Source organism: Hyposmocoma kahamanoa, unplaced genomic scaffold (genome assembly GCF_003589595.1).
Source record: "Hyposmocoma kahamanoa isolate Upper Pololo Valley unplaced genomic scaffold, ASM358959v1 102, whole genome shotgun sequence".
NCBI classification, from domain to species: domain Eukaryota; kingdom Metazoa; phylum Arthropoda; class Insecta; order Lepidoptera; family Cosmopterigidae; genus Hyposmocoma; species Hyposmocoma kahamanoa.
The window spans coordinates 7,486,005-7,511,656 of NW_020653337.1; the positions used below are offsets into that span (position 1 = coordinate 7,486,005).

Consider the following 25,652-nt stretch of genomic DNA (forward strand, 5'->3'; position numbering starts at 1 on the left):
AGCGCTATTTATCGCAACAGGACAAAAATGTCGCACGCAGTATAAAGAAAAATAGTTTCATGCAACATCAAGTTCATTTAATAATTGACTCCGGCCGTCCGTTTGATACGAATATCAACGTCTTAAGACACCGGAGATGTTTTGGTGATTACAATAATCTCAGTACAGAGTACTAAAAAAACGACCTCAAAAGTCATTCATCCCCTAATTTGCCACTTTAAGAGGTGAAATATTTTAAAGAATCATCAAAATCGGTTACCGCATAACATACGTACAAAAAAGCAGACGATTTTTCTAACTTGTGAACTAGGCGACGGCACATAACTCAAAGTAAGCAACGTAAAGCAATATTCACTCTGCAATAAAACCAAACATAGTATTATAGGTTATATTGCTCTTGTTTTATTATAAACAGAGTGTTAAATGCATTGCATACTAAGATGAAGATTGCTCTAATTAATACAAACAATTTTTAACTACGTGGACTCAGTTTTTATCGCGAAAAATATCATACCCACTTGACCAATTACGGATACTTAAGTTAAAACCATTTTATCCGTAAGTAAATGTAGTACGTATTAATGGGTGGAATCAGCCGCCTTAGGGTGTAATGCAATTAAGTTAACGCCCTGTATGTCGTTATTTACGCGCAAGTTATATCCCAAACACTATTATCTTTTTTAGCGGTCTCACAAGGAAATTACGTGTAATATAAGTATCAAAGTAACAAAATTCACATCGAGACACTAACCAGAGCACTCGAATCAATTCAGAATTTGTTTTATCAAATTGGTCTTACCGGGAATCGAGGCCGGCACTACCTCAACATCTATCACCCTATGCGCTTCGTCACATAGGTGATAAATTTCGATTTTGTCCGAATTATTCGTAGTACTTGCGAAATAACTTTGCAAAAGAAAATGTTATATTAAAGATGTGCAGTTGTAGGTTCGAAGCACCTACTCGTACACATTGCATAGTATTGCAAAGTACGCATAACAACCAGGTTTTGAAAGTGTGTCGAGATTTGCAATAGCAACGTGCACTCTACGCGATGCATAAATGGAGAAGTGCAACACTCGTCAAAATCAATTACGTTAAGTAGGCCTTCCTGAAACCAGAACTTGCAAAATACATCTACAAACAAATGTATTGATACAAACAGTTTTATTCATGTACCTACTCCAAAGCCGCACATATGACCGAAATTAATTAAAGATTTTAGCGTAATACGGCTAACCGAATAATCAAATTGGACCTGTGCAATAGGTCGGCCACGTAATTGCCAGTCATAAACAAGGGCCCGTTAATAAAATGGTACGGACCGCGGAACAATAAAAATGTAAATATCGATCATAAGCGAGCAGACATTATTGTCTGTCCTGGCGGGATGCCACCCATTCTATTCGCGCTTTTGAAGGGGATCATGATAGGGTTTGGACCGTTTTGGAATTGTTTTTTGCTACGGTAACTCGTTGAATGACGACCCGATGACGACGGGCTCCCTGGTATCAACAGTTTTAATGTAAAGCTTTTTGATAACTTATCTCGAATTGAATTTAATTTCTCCGTTCTGTACAGATAAGTTTTCAAACTAATCAAATTATCTACGTTTAAAAAATTCAATCTAACTACAATGAGTCAAAAGAGCACTTTCGATTGTTTTCAGATGACAAATAAAAGTGGCCTTTAAAGCCATTGGGGTAGGTCTTTCTTAATGAAATGTTTAGAAACGTTTATAACTTAGAATGCTAAGATGGTTTTGACGGTGACCTTATTTACGAACTCAATAACAAATAAATAAATAAAATCAGTGAGGTATTGTTTCCGATTATGTCGTACGCCCACGTACATTTACTCATGCGTCAGGTAAGAGGAATGGCAATACGACTGTGATTAATGGTCTGACTAGTCAATTTCTTTTTGTATTCCTCTAGTGGGATTTTGGCTAATCTCACTCAACTGACTTTCAATTCAACGAACGAAAAATGGAAATCAGTACAGAGCAATTTAAGGAACAATAAAGATCAAATCAATGGAAATTGAGCAAAATAAGGTCGACTTCGGTGGCATAACTTGCACTGCACTATGGGCTCTGGATGAGGAGGACAAATTTACGACTAGTCTCAGTACTGTCCCGGAGCGAATACTTTGGTACTTCTAGTACAAGAAATTCCCTAGTTTGAGATCAGATATATAATTGGTGTGATTATCTGGCACATTACACATTATTACAAGTTACGCCGCAAAAAATCATTTAAGAATAATTCAGCAGCGTCAATTTAAACATCATCAAAATAATTAAATTTCTATCCTTATTCACGTTCCGTAATTAAATAACGACGGATTATTTTCAGACAAGTCTCTTGCTTTTCAAATTCTGCGAGTTTCTCGCGTAAATTATATCATTTTATTTGTTTCTAATATGGAAGAATTGACTGACGTCAAGGAGCTAATTACAGTACGTCGATGTAATAAAGAACGGCTTGTTAGCCTCATTAGCCGCAAAAAAAAATGTATTTGTTGACAAAATCTGTGCACACGGTCGTTGTGGGAGTATTTCTTGAATACAACCGGTTCCGTGTTTATTCGTGTACTGACCCCAAAAACTTCGTGACGGGCATCATTTTAACTTTGCCACGGTATTGCACGCAATCGAATTACGCGATCGAGTGCATGTTCCCAACCTGGTCCCTTCAAATCGTGACATTAAACTAGAGCATTACGTAATCTTTTAAGATTTAATAAACTTAACCGCAGCTAACGTCGATTACAATAACATGTCAATAAATGGCTCGTCTTTTACAAGAGTAATGATATCATCCACACAGTTACAACTTTGCTGACATCTCATTGCTAGAGCTGGTAAGAGTAATAGCAGATATATATTTTTAATTACGAAAGAGATAATGGCAATCCCGTGAAGTGGTCAGTAATAACTATCCAGGTATTTCACTATGCCAACTACGATTTCAGTGGTGAACGACCTCTATAGGAAACTGCATAGCAATTCGGTGCGTCACGCCGAGCGTGACAGATATTCCTATATCACGCAAAATACGGTATTAGCGAAAAAATGTAAAAGCCTATCTGTTACACAATTAGTTGCTAATGCCTTACTTCGTGGTAAACTCTGTGGAGAACCTCTGTGAATCCACTTCGTAATGGGGTCCATTACGCATGATCCTTGTATCTAATAAAGGTTTGCCAGCACATAAACAGGCGCTGGCTACACAGACAATGATTGATGCCGCACGCCTTGAGCATGGTTGCCGCGATAACAAGCAATATTCTCCTTTTCTTTTGAGTTAATTTCACAGTGGGAAGAAACTCGATAAGCACAGGGCTTCATCACTCTATAAAGTTGATACGTATGAGAAAGCTATCAAAATTTTATTACCTTAATAAATAACTCACCTTTAAGTATGATCCATAATATTTAGTGACGTAAGGGCTATCACACTGTGATAGCACCATAATCTCCTGCTGTATGTCTTCGATCTCATCTTCGGCTTCTTCTAGATCGATGATTTTGATGGCGACCACCTGCTGTGTTCGGTTGTCTACGCCTTTGAACACTTCACCGAACGAGCCTTTGCCGATCTTCTCTTGTTTTGTGAAGATCAGCTCCGGGTCGACCTTCTGCAACAAACAAATGCAAATGATGAAGAGTTACAAGAATGCAAAAGGAACAATGGCTATTGAAATCGACGTGATAGGTCATAATTATAAACCTGGTCATAATATAATAAAATAATATAAACACAAAGTACCTACACATACTGCTATTACTTTACTTTATCGATATTGTGAGTGGATACCGACTGTAATCAACATTTTAATTAAGCAGTAGCGTTACCAACTTATTACATATACGATAAAAACGTAACGTTTTTGTGAATCGACACTTTGAACGTGGGCATTACCGATATACGTATTTTTTACACAACCAGGAAGACGCTCACAGTGATTGATTATTCATAAAGCGAAATATTAAATATTCATCCATACAACTGGTCAAAGTATAATATTAAAGTATGTTACGAGATTCTAATTCTTTGAATGTTTTTACTTTGCGAAGAAAATGGTTTTCGCTGTCTGAGTGAATAAGTGGGTGTTGTGAATTATAAGTTATTTACATAAGCGAATTCAAATAATCTATTATTATTAGTATATAATTCATTCATAATCGCTTTATCTGACCTAATCATAAAACCTACATTAAATTAGAAACTAATTACTGGACAATGGCAAAATCATACCTTTTATTTGTATCATCTTTTTATTATTATAAACCTTATCAAAAATTTAGTCATCGAACTAATCGAAATGGAATGCGATAAAGTCTTATCAGATTAGTGTCCGCGTTATGGTAAAAAAAATGTTGCCGAGTCTTTTTTTTTAATTTGACTACAGTACTAATGTATTGAATAGAAACTATTAATAATAAGTAACATCTTGTAATAAATCATCTTGTACGTTGTCATTGACAACAGAATGTGTAAGCTTCCATTAACCTGATGTTAATTGAAGAATGTCTACGTTTATCTACGATCTCATGGCTCAGTAAGCATTCTAACATGTTTAGTTTAATTCGAATACTCAGCTATTTTGGAATTTAAAGCAAGAAATGGCATGCAGACAATTGGGAGGTTCGCATTTATTCAGAGCCGGCGGAGTTGAAGCGAGACCTTTTGGCATTTGCCTGACATTGAGCAGTAGTCAGGGCTCTGCACTTTGTATCGACAAGCTGCATTAAAGCGCTACGTGACCACTTTACGGAATACATCTTTCCACACTTTAGTTTCTCGACAGGTTCAAAACAAAAACAATGAATTTTCAAACGACTGTTCTAGAACTACACTATAACAACAATAACACGCGTTGAATTTCATTCAATTAGACAAATTAAGATAATATCCGTAGATATTTATCTAAACTCTCAGAGAAAACGAACATTCCATTGATTTAAACACACGCGAAGAACGTCTCGCCGACGTTTCTTCGATAGCCGTTGACTTTGACATGAAACTAACCCACTTTAGACAAAATATAGCTTTATATAATATATAAAATGTGCTACAAGATTGCCTTTCGTTTTAGAACCGACGAGTTTATAGTGAAATAACTCACAAAGTTTTCAACATTGACACGAAACAATATTTTCACAGGCGAAAGAGAATTTTTTCTTAAAATAAACCTACTCAGACTGTCTGCAATCTGCATCAAATAGAAACTTTCTTCGTAGCTGAATAAGCTTTAGATTAGATTTTAGTAAAAGCTATTGATTTTCTTTATAGAGCATGGATCTCTGATTTACTCAGTGCAGAAGCCGTACTAGAAACAGTGTTGGACGTGACAAGAATAGAACAGATGCACATCTTAAGATAAAAACGTTGAGCCTGATATTTTACCTTCTTCAAGCATTCATCGCGGTTAAAAGATAACATGTAAACATTTAATCTTTCAACCAGGATGAACATGAATGAGATATACAAAAAGCGACACATTAATGATGCGTTCGTCAAAACAAGTAACAACGTCATCGTAAATGTAAGTAGTCGTTATAACGCTAATCTCTTAAATCTGGGGGCAGTAGAGCACCTTGTGAAAGAATTCCTCCAAAGAAGTACTGCCACCTTACATATTTCTGCCAGCCAGTAATGTGAGCATTATTGCGTTCCGGTTTTGAAGGGTTAGGATGCAGGTGAAATTACAGGCACTGGTCTACTTATGTCTCAGGGTGACGGTCGCAGTGGTAGTGCCCGTTAGGTCTTTGCGATCGAAAGCTCTAACTGGCACAGCCGCTGTTATGGACAGGCGAGTCGCTTACCACCAGGTTGCACGACTAGCTCGTCCTGTCACTTGCAATCATTAAAAATCTATAGGATTTTTAATGATAGCAAGCATTTGCAGCTAATATAATATTTACGTAATTAATGAGAATCTCTTAAAAGTTAAAAGATAAAAGGGAGAAATCAGCAACGCTACATAAAAACGCCCCAAAAGGATAATAAGGAGAACACAACATCATTATTTCCTTTTAAAATGCCATCCTTGAGGGCAGCGAAGGGGATGATAAAGCGAAATGCTCATTTACTGGCGTGAATAAAAAGGCTTATTGAGTTTGGTAGGGCAATTTTACAGACGGCGATTTAAAATAGAGGCGATTTAAAATAGAGGCGAATCGACTATAACGTAATTTCTCGCGCTTAATATACAATACCAATGAGTTAACAGTGTTGATAGTGTAAGCCAGAGACGAAGTAAGATACTTCTTGTGACCGTGTGAAAATTTTAATATCTTCGTATTATACGGTATACAAAATAATAAAAATATAACAATTTCTGTTAACGAAAAATGGGTGAAATCCAATAAACCGGTTCCATCCCCTAATTTGCCACGCTTAGAGGTGGAATATTTTCTTCAGATTTTAATGGAACCGCTACTGAATTTTGGAGTTATCGCGTAACATACACTAAAAAAGATACAGTCGAAATGAGAACCTCCTACCTTTTCTAAGACCGGTTAAAAACAATAAACATATTCACAAAATTATATGCCAACGTACCAAGCTAACTCGTAGAACGTGAGCAGTTTACATGTGTGTTAAGTTAGCCATGTTATAAGGTTACGACGGTCATTCCACCCGACGACCCGTTCGCGTAAGCATAATCACCGTAAATATTTGGTCGGATGTATTCGACTTTATTTTAAAAAAATTACGATGTCCTATTTAAGTACAGCCTATAGACCTACGTAGCAGTGCCCGATAGATACCCTGAACAGTAAAAAATCAAAGGAAGCATATCCAAACTCGTGAAGTTGCAGTGAAAGCGTATTTAGTTAAAAGTAGGTAAGATACTACAGGCTAAACTTTAATGATCGCTCACCGTTCCAATTATGGGGCGTAACTCTCTCTTAGCAATAGTTTCGTAGCAGGCCAAGGCCCGAGAATTAATTATTGTGTAGGTGTACTATGACGTCACTTTGTATACTGGGTCATAAGTAATAGAGTATACTTAAGTCTCAAGCAAAATATTTCATATCTGTATTACACGTACATGTTAAGCAATATACGCTCCTCTCTACAATAAAAAGGTTAAAGCCAATTTTACAGAAAGTCGATTGAACACGCGCGGAAAGGCCCGCCGCACTTTGTTGCGGTACGAACCGTTCCGGTTTTAATTAAAAACAAATGTTGGTGTAGTTGTTAAAAAATAAAGGACAGTAAGGCCGTCCTCGACACACACACACAAGGTTGAAAATGAGCTGTTTAGAATTGAAACCCTTTATTTCACTACGATGACAAAACAATCAGATATTGGACGCGTTGAAAGTTAACAATTCAGTCTATTAGATAGAAATGACAAGAATATTAAATTAAAATGGACGAATCCCCATCCATAAATAACGTCTAAGAGAAGCTATCTCGCAAAATTTGTATTCTCAACGAATTAACTGTATTAATGAAACTGCCAACTCATCAAAATTTTTCAATTAACACTGGAAAGAAAACCTTTTAAAAGATTAGATTACTGCGAAATCTTGTTACACAAACCATAAGTACTATAACGGACAAAGAATGAATCTTTCATATTCACTGTTCCTAAATACTTATAAGCACTTATAACAATTTTCCGCTTTAAACACTTATGAGCAAAATGTGATTAGCGCAGAAACAATATGTACTAATTATTCGACGCAAACATCGCGTCATCCGCAATTCTAATCGATGCACTAAGTACTTAATAAATACATTATGATTCATTCTTGTGACAAAATATAACTTATGTCAGTCATATCAAGATATAAATATGCATACATTTGAAGCATAACATGTTTTTATTTTTAAATAAATTTAGTTGTAATTTAATACTTGGACTTATTTATAGTTTTCAAGTTCAAACAAAACAGAATCTTCAGAAATAGACAGCTTTTTTGTTCGCCTTGGTTTATGTAATTTACTTTACATCAGATCGTACATTATTTTTTTATTTAGAATCAAGACCTGAAAATATAATCGTTATTGAGTAACACTAACACGGTGTTATTGATAATTCCATGTATAGTGGTGGTACGAGACGACGTGCGTGTACGTACTTACCTATCTACTTTGTTCGGAAATCGAACAGATAATGATACTATCAATTAAGTACATAATATTATCAGCAGGTGCGTAAAAAATTAATTCAGCTAATAAAATTAATAAAATTCATTACACATGAAATTGTAAATATAGAACCTCCAGATATTTAACTGCCTCTGTGGCAGAACGGTTACCATGCCGGACTGCCACGTAGAGGTCCCAGGTTCGATTCCCGGGCCGGGAGAAATATTTGTATGACCTACATTTATATCTCTCGTGAGTTTGGGTGTAATTTGTGGTTGTCTATGTGTGTGTCCATGGCATCCGCGACACAGGGTTTCCCTAGTGCGGGGCTATGTTTAGTGTGTGTGTGTTATGATAAAAAAAGAGAAAAAAAAAAGATATTCATATAATGGTATTAAATTGTGTAATCATACGTTTGTCAAAACATATACTTATTATACATATATACTTCTTCCAAGACGATTGCTGGGTTGCTACATTCGTAAAATTTTAAATAGTCATTGTAGTTGTTTGTGACATTTTTTTGTTGTGAGTTTTATCGATAAATTGTGAAAGGAGATAGATAATATTTATATTAAGGAGATAAATATAGAAGAATTTTACAGAAACGCTTGAAGAGGAAATGTTATGACGTTGTAATGATTAATAATTGCATTATCGCCTTCTTTCTTATTATTTTGACAGTTGGCCCAGTAGTATCGAAATCAATTCGTGAAGTACAGGCACCATCTTATTCTTCCAAGATAATGTTCATTTTTATACAGTTTTTTACGTTTTATGAATCTTAATAACATTCAAATGAAACAAGTTCGATCATTTATTGCGTAAGCGTAACCGATATTTAATCGATAGTCGATAGAATATTTATCGACTGTTCATTGAACAGTCATTTTAATCCATCTTCAGAAAAAGGGAACTTCATCCTAGTACTAAACGTTTACTATAAAATAGTAAATATTTACTACAGAAAAAAATAGTAGAGGGAACTTCATTCAAGTAGTAAATATTTACTAATGGAATGAAATTCCCTGCGCTATTTTTTTCTGACGATGGATTAAAATGACTGTTAATATTCTATCGACTATCGATTAAATATCGGATAATATTTGAAGACTCTCGTAAATTTTCATCATACTTAGTAGGTACCCTTAGGTAACGGTCATCATCAGCCCATTACTGAGCACGGGTCCCAACGGATTCTAGAAGGGGTCCAGACCATCGTCTACGTAGCTGCGAATTGGAAAGTTCACAAGTCTCTGAGAGTTCACAAGTTATGGACCTCATGCATGCGGTTTTGTCACGATGTCTTCCATTATTCAAGCCAGTAAATGTTATTAACCTACGTCAAGTTTAAGGATATTATAGTGATAAATTTACAGCTATTTAAAATAAAATGGAATGCGCGATAAAGCGCTAATCCATAATCCGCCTATCGTTTTATTACCAGGTAAGCCACACGCAATAAAATAAAGCTAACTTTTTTGACAATAAGTCAGCTTAATAACTACCGTGAACTACAAATCAAAATACGAGAAATGCCTGCGGGAATTTCGTAAAAATATTTTTATTCTAAAATAGTAATTTAAAGAGAGTATAGGAACTTGCATTAAAGTTCAGACATTAAATTTTGGTTAGATAATAAATCAACCTGAATCATAAACTAAATTTTTATTGAATTGATATTCTATTTTTTTTTTTGTGAAATGAGTCCACTAATTTGTTATGATTATTAATACAAAGATCGAACACTTAGAAAAAATCCTTCGATCCGGCCGGATTCGAAGAGACGTCTCCTAGCAAACCGTGGCAGACGCTATGCCAACTAAGCCACGGAACGAACCAGCGGACTTCAAGTATTTTTTTATATGCTTGTCGTCGGATCTTTATATCTGGTTTTCAACTTTTTTTCAATTTGGACTCAATTAATCATACAATATTTCCCAACGAGGATAAACTCTAATAACTGACACGTCGAATACATGCCGTAACTTTCCAATTTATTATAAACAAAGTTTTCTTTGGAATACAAAATGTGTTTCAATTTTTCTTATCATTAGTGTCAATTCAACTAAAAGCCTCCTAATAACAAAAGTTCATATTGCATCACCTTCACCCTTCGCACACGTGAGAAGGGGCTCCTGACGGATTGGAGTGTATACAGTGAAGTAAACTGTGCATCTCCGTTTTAGCAAAAAATCGACTTAAATACCAATTCCAGCGCTAATGACTAAATCGTTCTGATTCATGTAAAGCATTCAATCTAAATAAGTATTAAGTAATAGTTTTATAAACTATATTGTACATCAATTAGACAAAGGGAACTTTAAAATCAATGCACTTTTATAATGGTCCAGCATATTTTACACACTTGACAATTAAAAATGTATGACATTTCATTATTGTCGCTCTCATTCTTGTCTACTTTTAAGTCAAATAGTTACTTTAAGCTAAACATTCACTTGAAATATAACAATTAGATGGTGATAGTGGTGGTGATGACGGTGGTGACGATGATGATTGTGGTGATGATGACGATGATTGTGATGATGATGTGAATGGTAACGATGCTGATGATAATGGTGATCATGATGATGATGTTGATAGTGGTGATGACGATATATTGATGTACAACAAAGTTTATACGATATTAACAAAATACTCATTTAGATTTATTTATTTAATTATATATAGATAGATGGTCTTACACGGATGAGAAGGATTTTGATACAAGAAGTTATATTAAAATATTTGTTACATGTTAAATGTTCTTTTGTGAACGATAAAATGTGTGTTGTAATAATAATTTCTCATTACTGTGCTGTCTTTCTTATTTATGTTTACGAGAAAATCATTCGTGTTACTGCAATCTCACTCGTGTGACCTAAAATATCGTTTTTTTGTTGTATTTAACTTAAATATTTCTGTGATTTTATAATTATTGGCATTGCTTGAACTTATTAGTACGTTTAAGACCTTACAACCAAAAAAAAACAGAGTTTGACAAAAATTACTCAAAAAGTGCCATTGAAATTCGGAAAGTGAAATACTCAATATATTTGTTGCAGTCATATGATATACATGTCTTAAATTTAAAATAATGCTACACATATGAGCTCTTTATTAAGGATAACAATAACAGCAGAGGTAGGCCGAGGTTTCAATTATTAATTAAAATTGTTATTTATCAAATAACAATATAAAATAAAAATAAATATTCACCCTTATATAATTAACGTCACAGGTTATCTTCACTTAATGAACACGTGAATCAATTTATGATAACATTGAAAGGTAAGTGATTGAGTAAGCGATTAGGTGGTTAAATACTAATGTTTCTTTCATAAAAAATAAAATTTATAACTGAAATGAATATGTCGACGAAACTAGGTAAGTAGCTTTAAATGCAGTATTTGTTTTGCCGTATAACAGTATAAAGTTCAGTTGCCACGGCGTGAGTGTTCATAGACCGTAAAGGAACAACCTCGGTTACGATTACATTTGCTATTCATTAGATACTGTCCTATATAGGAAACTGTCTACTGGCTATACTATAAAAGGACTGTAGGAACGCGTTCAACGTCCACTGACGTTTTTGCTATGCCTTCGTGAGTTACGTAAATATACGCAAACACAAGTCTCATTAGGGCATTGAAACTATTCTGATCTCATGCGTGGAAGGAAGCGGAAAGAAAATATTTATTTTGTATTGCCTCTGTGGCCGAACGGTTACCACGCCGGACTGCCACGCAGAAGTCCCGGGGGCCTACATTTATTTCTCTCATGAGTTTAAGTGCAATTTGTGGTTGAATATGTGTGTGTCCATGGCACCCGCGACACAGAGTTTCCCTAGTGCAGGGCTATGTTGAGTGTGTGCGTTATTATTATTAATATTTATGTAAATCTCTGCGTGCAAATAGGCAGTATCACAGAAGCCGCATACTTGAAATGAATGTAAGAGAGAAACTTGCCACGTATCAGGTGGCGCGTGCGCAGCCGACATCCGACACGCATTGCGAGAGACGAGGAAATATATCGCAGCGATAATATAAAAGACCCGAGCACACGCACATTACACCACGACATGAAACTACTGTATGTACCACGTTCATATAACATAATTTTTAATCAGTGAAATTGATATGGTTATATGACAACTTACACTACTAGTTCCGGTGTTTTTATTGTGTGATGGGCGGATAGGCGCAGGCCGAGCGGGTTGTGGCGGCACCTTCAACTGCCTCCGATCGAAAGAGGAAGCATGACTGCCAGTCCAGCCCCATCGACTAGGTCCATTGCTACTATGAGGTAAAGAATACGAAGACTGGGGCCTTAGGTGCTTAGCATTTGGACCAGTCAGAACAGGGCCGCCGGACCGTCCCTGATTAGGCGCAGGGCCACCGTGAACGTAGTGGTAATCATGTGGCTTAGACACAGCAGCTTCCCACATAGTACACTTTTGTCACTCACTTGAACTACACTCCACACATGGTAATACCAATCACCTCATCACACTGAAAATATTTACGCACTGATACTAATTGGAATACCATACGTTTCGTAGCCTTATCAAAGATAATGTTAGGCGATATTTTTCCTTTTACGAAGACTCTTTTGATAACGTACGGGTTCTAATCGCTACCAACTGCGAACTGGTAACGAGCGATCCAGGCGGCTGTTCGCGATAGAAAGACAACTTGGAAACATGAACGACTCGAAAGCAGCAGTCACCGGACGCTACCGCGACGCGTAAAGAATTAATTCGTATTTGATGGACAATTGTTTCAACTATACAAGGTAAGTAGCATGGAGCTGAAGGTGAATTCGGCACCCACTGCCGTTTAAGTTTCGATGGTCATGCACACGGTAAAATTAATATTGAACTATATAATGTTTCATGAATAGTTTTGTATAGCGTATGTTCCATTTTAAACCCGTTCACAAGTGTTGAAGGTCATAAAATCTACTTCTCAAATAAAACATGAAGTGAAGTAAAGGCCGAGGTAACTAAACAACGAAATAAGAAAGTTTAGTACATCACTTGAGCATTATGTGCATCTAGAGGTAACTTTGACACTACAAAATCACACAGATATATTATGAGTGTTTCGAATTCTAAGTTTATAGGAACGGTCACTTCAAGAGAAATCTGTTTCCCGACACAACAGATCCATCATGATGGACGGCGTGTGAGTTTCAACGCATTTGAATGTAGACTGATTGCGTGTTGTGAGTGGTTGTCGAGCGTTCCACACCGACCGCCCTGGCGATTGCATTATGATTTTTTCGCAAGGGAGCGCGGGGGTGAAGGCGGTCTGCGGGCAGCGAGCAGCGCCAGCGGACCGTGCAGCAGCCACCGCCGGCGCAACGCAGCGAAACTCGCGCTCACAGCGCCGATATATCAAAGCATGTTCATGTGATGGGCTCAGTTATTATTAACTCGATTACCAAAAGAAATCTGCAAATTAAGTAAATGTGGACAGGACCTGTAAAACGTACAATATAATCTAATCGCAACGTTCAATGCACAGGCTGAATAAGAAGAAAGTTGTGAAACTTAAACTTACAAGAACGGAGATCGTTATAATCAAGTTTTGCTTACAATTACAAGTATAGAAGGGTTAACGTCCACCCGCCAGACAAAAAGCCTCTAATCATTGCAGCTCGAAACAAATTTCACATATCAATAACTGTCACGATCTGGTGCAAAGACTCATTCGGAGCACTATAACCAATTCGTCAAAAGACGTTCCAGTTAGCGAGCGCGAAAGTCTGTAAGACAAAGGCATTACAAAACTTTCGTTGGGCCGCGACGGCAAATGTCTTAGTTTCAACGCACAATAGGAGGCATTAGTATTCCACGTGCGAAGGTATGGAATCGGGTGGACTGTCCCGAGGAGTCACCGCCCTCAGAGCCGTGCACAGCATACAGACCTCCTGTACTGCAAGCATTCCGTGCCTTTACGTACGTGGTCATAAGCGTGTGGCATTGGACAACACAACCCACATACAAAAATTTTATTTGTACCCGTTATGTTGTTCTGGGACAGAGTACGATACTTTAAGCAAATCTAGAATCGAAACTCTTAATACAATCTTTATTAATGTCTTTCTTTCATTGAATGCATAAATATAACTGAAAGGTGAAGATAAATAGAAAGAAAGACATCCAAATTAGTGCAACAGGTGCACGGATCTGCGTAGGCGTGCAATCTCAGGAATGTAACTAAGTACGTTGGTGCTTTTTATTCCGCATTCTGCAAGATACTTATCAATAGAAACCTTGAGAAGCGTCTATCTTTACTTGGACAAACTAGATCGATTAGAATTGCAAATGTTATTAAGGAAACTTAACGATTAGGTAACACTACAGAGGTATAGTATAACAACTGACAAAATGAAGAAAGTGTAAAAAAAAAACTAAAATATATGTTTTTGTTTAGGGTCTTCACCATGAAGTCACTGATTCACAATTTAACACTCACAATATTTGTTAAGGTATGCATTCATTTGCAATGAAAAACAAAAGCAACCGACAGACGGCGATGCCTACGCGTGACTAAAAATCGACGACGAACGATGGCTGACAATGTCAGTAAGAACGGGGACACCGCAACACAACTGTTAGTAACAATGATAGGACTTGACAAAAACCCATGTTGAACCGGATGTAAAAGAAAGTTTCGTAATTTGGGGTTAGACTTCCATGATCTCAAAACAAAATTTAGCAAGGATGACATGTTAAAAATATAAAGAATGTTATTGTGAAATAAATCAAACATATCGCCACGTATCTCTTGACTAAAGTTGTGATAAAGTTTTATCGGCTTAGTATCCATTCTTTGTTCAACCAACAGTAGCAAAGATAAGAAGATTTCGCTAAAAGAATTCTCGTGCAATATGTTCCACGGCATGATGTGCCTTATTGAACACGGGTGATGAAAAATACACAGACCAATATGTTGAATGTTAGTGTTGTACTTGTGCAGCGCAGCTCCAGGCCAGACTAAAGTTTGGAAACATTTCGAACATAAATCGTTTAAAACGGTTTGGCACTAAAATTTATGACCAAGATTTCAGTGTTCGCGGGGTTAAAGCGAGTATCCAATCCAGCAGCGTTTTGTGCATGGTGAAACTCACAAAATTAAATATCCATTTGCACACGGACGATGGCCATTGATGCAATGTTGAATTCATTATATATGTATAATAAGCTAATAAATTACATATGTATTTTTTGTTACATATGTAAAAAAAAAGTTATCCGACTTCAAAAAAAGGAGGCGGTTCTCAAATTGACTGTGTTTTTTGTGTGTGATTACTCCGACGTTCGTAAACCGATGTCGATGATTCTTTTTTGTTAGAAAGGGAGTACCTCAATGGTGGTCCTATTCAAATTTGAAGAAAATATTATATATTATCATGGCAAATTAGAGGATGAATCCGGTTTATTGGACAATTTCCGTTAACCGATTTCAATAAAACTTGGCAAATAGATGTAATTCCACTAACTTTTGCGGTCGTTTTTTTTGATACGCTAAAAATTCCAGTTACGTAAAATATAATAAAAAAACAAAGTGAGAGTGAGTTTTGGAACACCATAAACCATATCGTCGTTTGCGAGTAGTTTGCACCTGTGATCTCAGAAGCACCTAGTTGTAGAGGTAAAGTACTCGTGCAAAACATCCCATTTGCGTCACATTGGAAACGCATTAAGCGAGCCAACGACGCCATAAGAGTACAATATCCGACAGACACCGCCATAATGGTTGTTGCGCTACTGAAATGATACAAGAATCGTTAACTACACCAATTGCAGAACCAATAACATAGTTATTATTACCTCAAACCAAGATGTTCTAAAATAACCACTAGAATATGAATTCTCTGTCGTCGTAATCTTGAACGCAAACATTTGTATAAATTAGGTGAATATTATTAAAATTCAGATTCTGAATTTAATAAAAATTATAATTTCTGCGTAAGTAAACGAACTTCAATTTTAAAGAAAACTGCGTTTGTGTTATTGAAACATTTGACTTAAAACCTCATCAGAAATCAAGGTTAGGTAAAAGAAAGTAGAAGAATAAAAGGGAATTTACTGAACCCAAGCGGAATGTCGGTCGTGATTTTAAACATTCTCAAGATCTGATGTTCCTTCTTTTCCTTGCCTTTTTGTGCAATCATTATTAAGATCCAAAACTATTTTGGGGCGCATAAGGGAAACTGTATTTGAGGATTTATTTCATTCTTAACATTTGTCGTAAAAATATTTCAGTGATGACAAAAAGGCATGGCTATTGCTTATTCGGCAGCCGTAGATTCGAAATGTATCCAGGTTCAAACACACAAGTCAATTAAAATCTGGTTTACGACCACTTTTTATTAATTTAAATTACTGCTACACTTATATCCCAGAAAGTTTTAGAAGTACTCCTATATTCAGGGTACAATTTACAGCTTAGCGCGTTTATATCTCCCTTTGGTACTCTTAAGCAGCCAGAACAGAAAGTACGGAATTCTTCATTGCTTGTACTACACTATGGCAGCCACATACACCATTGCGGCGCACAAATCTACACTGATGAGAAAGTATTTTTATCACCACATATTTAAACCTATTGCTTGTTCTATGTAATAAAGTAAAGCATAGTATGAAATCAAATTTTATATAAAATTAATGAATGTTCAACACGATACGAAAACCAATATTATGTGTATTACCAAACAGAAGTATCTGAAAAATAAATTAAGTAATAATAAGTAGTAAGTATTAATTTTAGTAGCAGAAGAACTCCTTATGAAATAGTTCGTCCAGGGTAGTACTGCCACCTTACCTATTTCTGCCGCCAAACAATAATGTCAGCATTACTGTGTTACAGTTTCGAAGACGAATTACAGGCACATGAGACTCGTCAACTTATGTCTCAGGGCGACGGGCGCAGTGGCAGTGCCTCTCAAAACTTGCGATTTAAAGCTCTGAGTGGCACTGCAACTGCTATGGACAGGCGTGTAACTTACCATCAGGCGCACGACTTGTTCGTCCCGTAATTTGATATAATAAAAAAAGTATCAAGTTCGGGTGTGAAAACTATTAAATCAGAAACCATGGTTGCACTCGACTATACATTCTGAATAAGCTTCCTCAGTCGTACATTCCATGCAATGCAGCACCATTTTCCACTCGTCTTTCCTGCAGAAAAGTATATCGATATCCTTAAACGTGCTCCAGACCGGCCAACTCCACATAAATATGTTACAGTAGTCTTGAACACAAACTAAAACAAGCAACGTGAGAAACAAGTCGAACGTTAACGGAACGACTTCTTTTCGTTCGAAGCTGAACTTTTATAAGGCTTTATTACTTTGTAAAGATCCTGTCCGACTCCACTGTACACTTTCGACAGTTGGAATTATTTTATAAGTTAGTGCTAATTCTAGGTCTAATTTGAGAGGTATAAAAAAATTTAATGTGAACAAATAGCTATGCGTATCTAACAATGAGGAAAATATACAAACGTTTGAAAGAACAAAATGAATTAATATAGTAGGGTTTAACATTTAGCAGAACAAAGGCTACAGTAATCGTATTAAAATGTTACGAATTATTTTCTTCATTCCACAACGCAACAACATCACGTTTTCATGGCAAAACATTATTTGTTTGCAGTGAAACACAACACCGTGTTAGATGCGCGAACGCTTATTATGTGTGGGGACACTTCATATTTATTGTGTTGTCAGTGGACTGAGCAAGCGCGTACCGTTACACAGGTTTTTATTACACAAGGTAATAATGGCTTCAAGATCGAGTTGTAATAAATATAAGGAAAACTTCTTTAATTGCAGTTTATCAGACTTACTAATTATTACCTTATAGCAGCAAATAATTCCATGGAACCTTCTATAATTTCCTCAACAATAAATTGACATCAAAGTTTGCTATATCTTAATAGTCTGCAGTTGCAGTACCATTCCGACCCGTAATCTAGGCTTGGGATGAAAGTTCACCGTATCTTATTATGTTGGCAGTAGAAAGCGCCAGACACAATGTAAACGCGAGTGCGACTAAGCAGTAATCACAAGCTATTTGTATTTTCCACAATGTTCTATCAACAATTTATTTAAAATTAACGTGACCATGAAATTTTCAAAAATACTTGTTATACAATTGATTTTATTTAGGTATCAACTTTCCATTTAACACGTGGTTATTACATTCACTCCACCTTGCACTTGAAAATTATGCGTTAATTAGCTGACAGTGATTCTTCATGTAGAGAAATTATGCAAAAGAGATACCGTTATGCGGTGATCAGTAATCAACATCAGAGTATGGTGGAATCAACTCTGTCGTTCACTCTCTCCAATTAATTATACCGACGACGGTTCAAATGCAAAAGGTGCTAAGCGACAATAAGGTCGAAAGTAAATAATACAACCACTAAATCCAGTATAACTTGTTCCCAAAACATAACCATATGTCCTCGATGATGTTCGGCGCAGTGTTGAGTCCCTTCACATATCTGTACTTCAAAAATATGAATGCTGAGGAAGCACAGAGGGTCGTTACTTGCTGCCGAAAACGCCACCATAAACGACCACTTCATGGACGAATAAGGAAGCGTTAATACAAAGGAGGAAACTAGAAAGCTGGCCTCTGACATCACTCACGTCCACGCTATTGCCGGTCTAAAGATGAGGTCATTATTATCTTTCTCTGTTTCCACCCGATCCTTCTCATATTATCACAAAAATGTGCACTACCTTCGTATATAATATAAATATATTATAATAGGTGTATATAACTAATTTGTAACCTAAATGTCAACATCCCTTTTTACCTTTCAAGCGTCGATATTTCTATTCATATTCATTCATTAATGCAAATATAAAGACGAAACACAAGAATTTATGAGTATCGCGTTTTCGGACTAGAACCTCTTGAAGTCTATGTTTGTAAATGTAAAATTGTATTTACCTCTGTAATACTGATATGATAGCACTAAATGGAGATTTAGTATTTTTGTTCCATTACTTTTCTTACAAATGATAGATTAGCAACAGACCGTGAAGAGGAATAAAATAAAACAGGAAGAACACCATCATTAACGATTCCGAAAATAGACATATAATTACATCTACTGATAAAGAGCTGTTTTCCTGTAATCTACTGTGTAAACAAACATAACACGAATAAAGGCTGTAGCCCTGTTAGTTACGCTAGAAGTATGTTACTCCATGGTCTTCCCATACTATTCAGCTAGTAACTGAATGGACGTAATTTTGGAAAGTGCTCACAGCTAATTCGAGCGGTCACGCAACATTGACTTGTTAGACTATTAGAATGAGCGCAATCTGAATTAATGATAACTAAAGCACTGTTTACGACGAGGCCTCTAACATTCGTTACGACGTTTTCACTCGTTAAGATCTTAAAAATTAAACGTTAAAGATGTTGGCATTGGTCTTGTTTTATATTAATACAGTTGTATTTGATGTTAAAATTTCACAAAACAAAGGTATTTGTATAATATATAATTGAACGAAACCTTTTTTCTTTTTTTATAACATCAAGTGACGGGACGAACAAGTCATATGCCTGATGGTAAGCCACACGCCTGTTCATAACAGTTACAGTGCCACTCAGGGTTTTAAATTGCAAAGATCTGAGAGGCACTACCACTGCGCCCGTCACCCTGAGACATAAGTTGACAAGTCCCATGTGCCTGTAATTTCACCAACACCCTTAGCCTTCACAACCGGAACACAGTAATGCGGACATTACTGCTTGGCGGTAGAAATAGGTAAGGTGGCAGTACCACCCTGGACGAACTATTTCGCAAGGAGCTCTTCTGCTACTAAAATTAATACTTACTACTTACAAGTCGTACGCCTGATGATGGCACATGCGTATTTATAACAGTTATAGTGCCACTCAGAACTTTAAATCGCAAAGGTCTTAGGGGCACTACCAATGAGCCCGTCACGCTGAGACATTAGTTGACAAGTGCCAAGTGCCTGTAATTTCACCAGCACCCTTACCCTTCCAAGCCGGAACGCAGTAATGCACATATTACTAATTGGCGGCAGAAATAGGTATGGTGGCAGTACTTCACTGGACGAACTCTTTCACATGCTAGTGGAATAGTTTAAGCCAAGTTGTTACTTGTAAAGAAAAAAATAGTGAGTGATTTTGTATAGCTTCAAGGTCTATATGACAGTACTGTCAAGTTAATGAGAATGCAATTAGCATGAATTTACAAACGTATTGTAAATAAATTATGCATAATCTAGCAACACTAGCGTCACACACCCACGCCGATTTCGCACGACAAACAAATTGTTGTTAATTCTACAGTCTGTACCTACCAGCAGAAAGAGACTTATGGAAAATTATAGTTTTTGTTTTATAATACCAAGTGAGGGACGACCAAGTCGTAAGCCTGGTGGTAAGCGACACGCCTGTTCATCAGTTTCTCAGTCAGTCAATACAGTTTTAACAGGTACATACAGACAGTACTGAAAAACAGCAAAACTCTGTGACTGTGTTCCGTTAGACTATTAGCATTAGATAACCAACTAGCAGCTTATGTCCTGTGTACTTTAGTCCAATTTATTACAACTTTATCCTATAAAAATAATGCCTATTGCAAATTACGTAGATAAATAAACTTTTTCCTCCTTTCTTTTGATCGTTTTAGTCATTAACCGTCTAAATTGTCCCTTTTGTTAAATCTTGTAATAAATAAATAATAATTTCGCGTCCTAAATACCAACTAAGCGATTCGGCTCAAAAACAATTTTTCAATAGAACGCAGGCTTTAACGGAAGGCGGAATAACGGCAACGTGAATACTAAGAATAAATTATGACAAGCTCTAGCAGTAAACAAGTTTTGTGCTATGTTGTCTTTTGGAAATTAAAATTTACCAATAACAATATCTAAAGATAAATATATCTTAAATTAATTGGATATTTTCCATTAGGTCGATTACTTTCGTCTCCATTAAGTGTCTACAAGAATGGTCGATTAATTACGAGAGCTTCAACCCCAGGAGACAGTATAAACGAGACTCAACATAAAGCAAAGTTGAAACACTAATGGTTCCACTGTGGAACTTTTCATTCATAAAGGATATGCCTTCCTAACATTACATAAAACTTATACATTAGCATGTAGCGCTATTCAAACTAAATCATGCTTAACATTATATTTTGCATTTAGTTTCTATTTCAAAGCAATAGTTACTATAAACAAGAAAAAACGTGATTCTGTGATAGCCTAAAATACGACGCAATGCTCTCTTATCTCTACAAAGAGCACTCCGCTTGGGATCAACGTTATCTATTTGAAAGTAATCGCTGTACAACAACATCTCGCAAATCGTGTCCGCTAAATTATAAACTGGTTAAATACCCAAACACTAATCTAACTAGACGTCATCCGCTTTGGATACTAAATACTGATCTCCGAGGCCAAGGACGCACGTACACGCAAATCCAATTAAGACTGTACCTGTACCATGAGTGTACAGAGACAGTTGTTGCTAGCGATCACGTAAAATATTTGTTATACAAAATGTTACATATCTTGTGATGGCTAGGGGCTCTGCACAATTTGCCATACAAAATTAACAAGTGTTTTACCCAGTTGCTAGCGACAACCGTCAGGGCAATGTCATGGTAGAGGAACTAGTCGCTGCTACGTCTGGAAATCAATTATGTTAACAACGTATACGGAGAGAATACATTTGGTTCTTTGGAGTGTACACTGTTTGGTCTCTATACAATCCTGGTAAGCAAAAAACGACGATAGAAGGGGGAGGAAATTGGCAAACTTGAAACTTGGAAACGAGCGCCCGTTTAGGAATGACATTACAAAAACCGCGTTTATTAATTCTCATTTTACACTTGGTTGTTTCTTAATGACTTCGAAAAATTGTTATTGTAATAGCTCCTTGAGAAATTTAACGTCTTTTGTAGTTCCGGATCACTTGTACCAGTACCATTGATGGCCAAACTGATACTGATGTGTCCTAATAATATGCAAGTATTATGTACGCATTCGATTTTAAATATTTTAAATTTTGAAATTGTAATTATTATACTAAGGTTTTATACCTAGCCTCTAAAAAAAATCGAATTTTTTTTAAAGTAATCCATTTGATTTACATTGAAAGGCAAAGTTTCCATAAATTAAAGAATTATAAACTAACTGGAACTCAACTGAACATTGAAATTAAATTAAATATATTTACAAATCCAAATTCAAAATTGCATGCACTTATATTTTGTATCATGGTCAGTAACAAGACAAATCAGTATTAATTGTACCCTCAATGGCACTGTTTGATGGTACAAGTAGATTTTGTGAAGTCCATTACCATATTAATAACTGCCTCCGTGGCCGAACGGTTATCCGTTATGGAAGTCCCAGGTTCGATTCCCGGGCCGGGAGAAATATTTGTATGGCTTACATTCATTTCTCTCGTGAGTTTGGGTGCAATTTGTGGTTGTCTATGTGTGTCCATGGCACCCGCGACACAGGTTTTCCCTAGTGCGGGGATATGTTGAGTGTGTGCGTTATTATATTATTATTGGTATCATTATTATTAATAATAATAATCAAGAACATTGACTTACAATTATATGGACGTCGGGTCCGCGCTAAAAAGTGTCCGCACTTGTAAGGCGCTAAAATCGTATACAGAGCGCCAAACTCCGCTTTAGTCTTCATTTGTTCGACTGACAGCGCGATACTGCGATGACATTACAATTTAAATTTCGAATAGGTTGACTTGGGACATTTTTTTCGTGGTTTTTGTATTAGACCCGTCGTCCGTTTATTTGTAAGTCAATGATCAAGAAACAACTTTTTACATTGTTAATTTCAACTCATCACTCGATTTAAGACAGGAGGCGTATTCACACATTTCACTATATTTTACAGAATTATAATCTCATAACTTTTGCTAGATGTGATGATTCAAAACACATATCACAATAGGTTTACTAAACAAGCAACCAAAACTAAGTAAAAATTTCATAAAACAGAGATCACATGAACTTTCTTCTCAGCTCACGCTTTGCCACAAACCGTTGCTAACGTAACATGCATGGCCAGTCGAAACTTGACTTCTAACGGAGAATCACGAACATCATGACTGTGGGACACCGTATCCGATTATCGACGGATTTATTCGTATAATATACGTGAAATCTGTAATGTTAGAGACGCAATACTTTTTACGAAATGGCAAGTAATAATGTAATGTTTTATATAACTATGCTAATACAATACAATATTTTTATAGGTCGAAATTACGCAATAACAAGATTATCCTGCCTTCTAAACTAAGGTATGCTGTATCTTAGTACACGAAAAAAAATCGTAAATGCCTTGTGCAGTTTTGCAAATATTTAAAAAATTAATAAATTGGGGCAACTTGACCTGTGAAAAAATATACTACCTTGGTAAGATTTTGATGAAAATTTAATCAAAGTACTTTAACATTTTTGGAGAAAAATGCGGTAAAAACGGTAATTAAGTCATTATAGATGAACTACGATGGCAGATTACTATCGGAAACTTGGTTAAGTCTGTTTAAAACTCTAATCTTCGTCCAATTTCGTACGATTAATCTCATTGCAAGATCATGATCTTGAGCTCGATAAACATCACTTCTAATTAAAACTTGATTAGGTTATTTCAAGCGCTAATAATCATGGGATTGATATGAACTATATTGAAAAATTGTCGATAACTATCAATCATTTGCTTTCTTTATGTTAACTAAGCACCAAGTGGCACGCTTAATTCGAAATACGTAAAAGCGTGGGCAAAGTTATTTCTAATACATTAATGATTATATGACTCATCCTGTTTTGTAATTTAACTATACTTTTTAAACTCTGCTATAGCTTTCTATAACATTATTAGCTTCTAACATTGTGTTACTATTGAAAAGCTTATATATTATATTTATATATTATAGGGTAATAACGGTGATAATAAAATTCCATATTTTTTTTTTGTCACGACGTTAATAAGATATTGTCGCTGAGGAGGTAAGTAGAAGCAGTTTTAAATAAAAAAAATATGGGTGTAACAGTTTGGAGCGCTTATTCTATCATCCAAGCGGCAAGTTATTAATATTGATTAACCGGCCTCGGCTGCTGAGTATGAATATTTAAAGGCTGATATTATGTCTCGCTTGGTGACTGGCATTTAGACACGTCAAGTGGAAGAGAAATGGTATCTAATTCACGATAACTAGTTTCTAAAAGGAACACCTAACGGACATATTAATTTGCAAATTATAGAAATACATATTAAAACTAAAATTTTTATTTGTATTTATGTAACATACAACATATCTAAGAAAATTAACATTACAATATTACACGATGACGTACTTAATATGGAAGCTTCGTACTAATTTCGTTTTGACACTTTATACCAGAAATGCAAAATGCCAAACGGGCAGAATATCAGATTAGCAGAAAGCCAGATTCGCAGAATGCCAGATTCTCAAAATGCCAAATGTTGTTCCGCACGAACTAATGCCCAGTAGTGGACATCATTCGTCTGAAATAATGAAGCGAGATTCAGTTTTCATGTTTCAGTTCAGAGATTCATGTTTTATTTATTTATTAAAAACAAAATGTACTTTCCTTTAACTACTAAATAACTGATCTTCCTATCATAAAGAAACTTGCCAAATTTACAGCTTCAATTAGGTATTACTAAGTTATATTGCTATACACATAATTTTAAATGTATAATTTTTTTAGAATTCCAAATTGGTTAATTCGTTGTTATTTAATTTTATTATACATTTTTTGTATTTTTGATTCAAAATAGTGTCTATATTTCTCCTGTTTCTTGTGTTTGAACGTGATAATATTTGCTTCGCCCTGTAATCGAAAACACGTGCTTCCTTTTGAATTTTGAACAAAAAAATGACATTATTTCGTGCGTCAGGGAGAGAAGCTGGCAACTACATTTGGCATTTTAAGAATCTGGCATCCTGAAAATCTAGAATTTTGAGAATCTGGCGTTCTGCTAATCTGATATTTTGCCCGTTCAGCATCTTGCGTTTCTGACACGAAGCATCAAAACGCTTAATTTTAAATGGATTTCTGAATAACTTCCTCTGAATCTGAATGAATGAAATATTTCTTTATTGCACATTAAAATTACAATGACAACACAAAACAGTAATGTAAATATCACAGAGTAAGTACAAATGTACAACAGACGGCCTTATTGCTACGTAGCAATTTCTTCCAGGCAAACTTTGGACAAAAATTTTAGAGTTGGAAATCTCACACGCAGATCAATCATAAATATGAAATCAACATGGTCCGAGTTACGGGGAAATACAAAGAAAACAATGAGTGAAAAGAAAAATCAAATCGATTTTAATGTATCGTTCTGTTCTATAATAATTAAAGTACAGAACAATTTTCTATTTAAAATATATTATATTTGTTATTTATTTATTTATTTATTTATAAACACTTGGAAGCTTACAGT

General features: G+C 35.7%; 1 protein-coding gene across 1 annotated transcript in view; it reads right to left on the bottom strand.

Annotated features, from left to right (window-relative positions):
* LOC113233142 (serine/threonine-protein kinase 26-like) overlaps window positions 1-13,498 on the bottom strand; it is a 52,323-nt gene extending 38,825 nt beyond the window's left edge. The window contains exons 1-2 of the mRNA XM_026468152.1: window positions 12,274-13,498; window positions 3,418-3,642 (exon numbers count right to left, since the gene is read on the bottom strand). Of these exons, the coding sequence (XP_026323937.1) occupies window positions 3,418-3,642; window positions 12,274-12,561 (513 nt within the window). The 5' untranslated portion in view covers window positions 12,562-13,498. The remainder of the gene's footprint in view (window positions 1-3,417; window positions 3,643-12,273) is intronic.
* Between the last annotated feature and the right edge of the window lie 12,154 nt (window positions 13,499-25,652).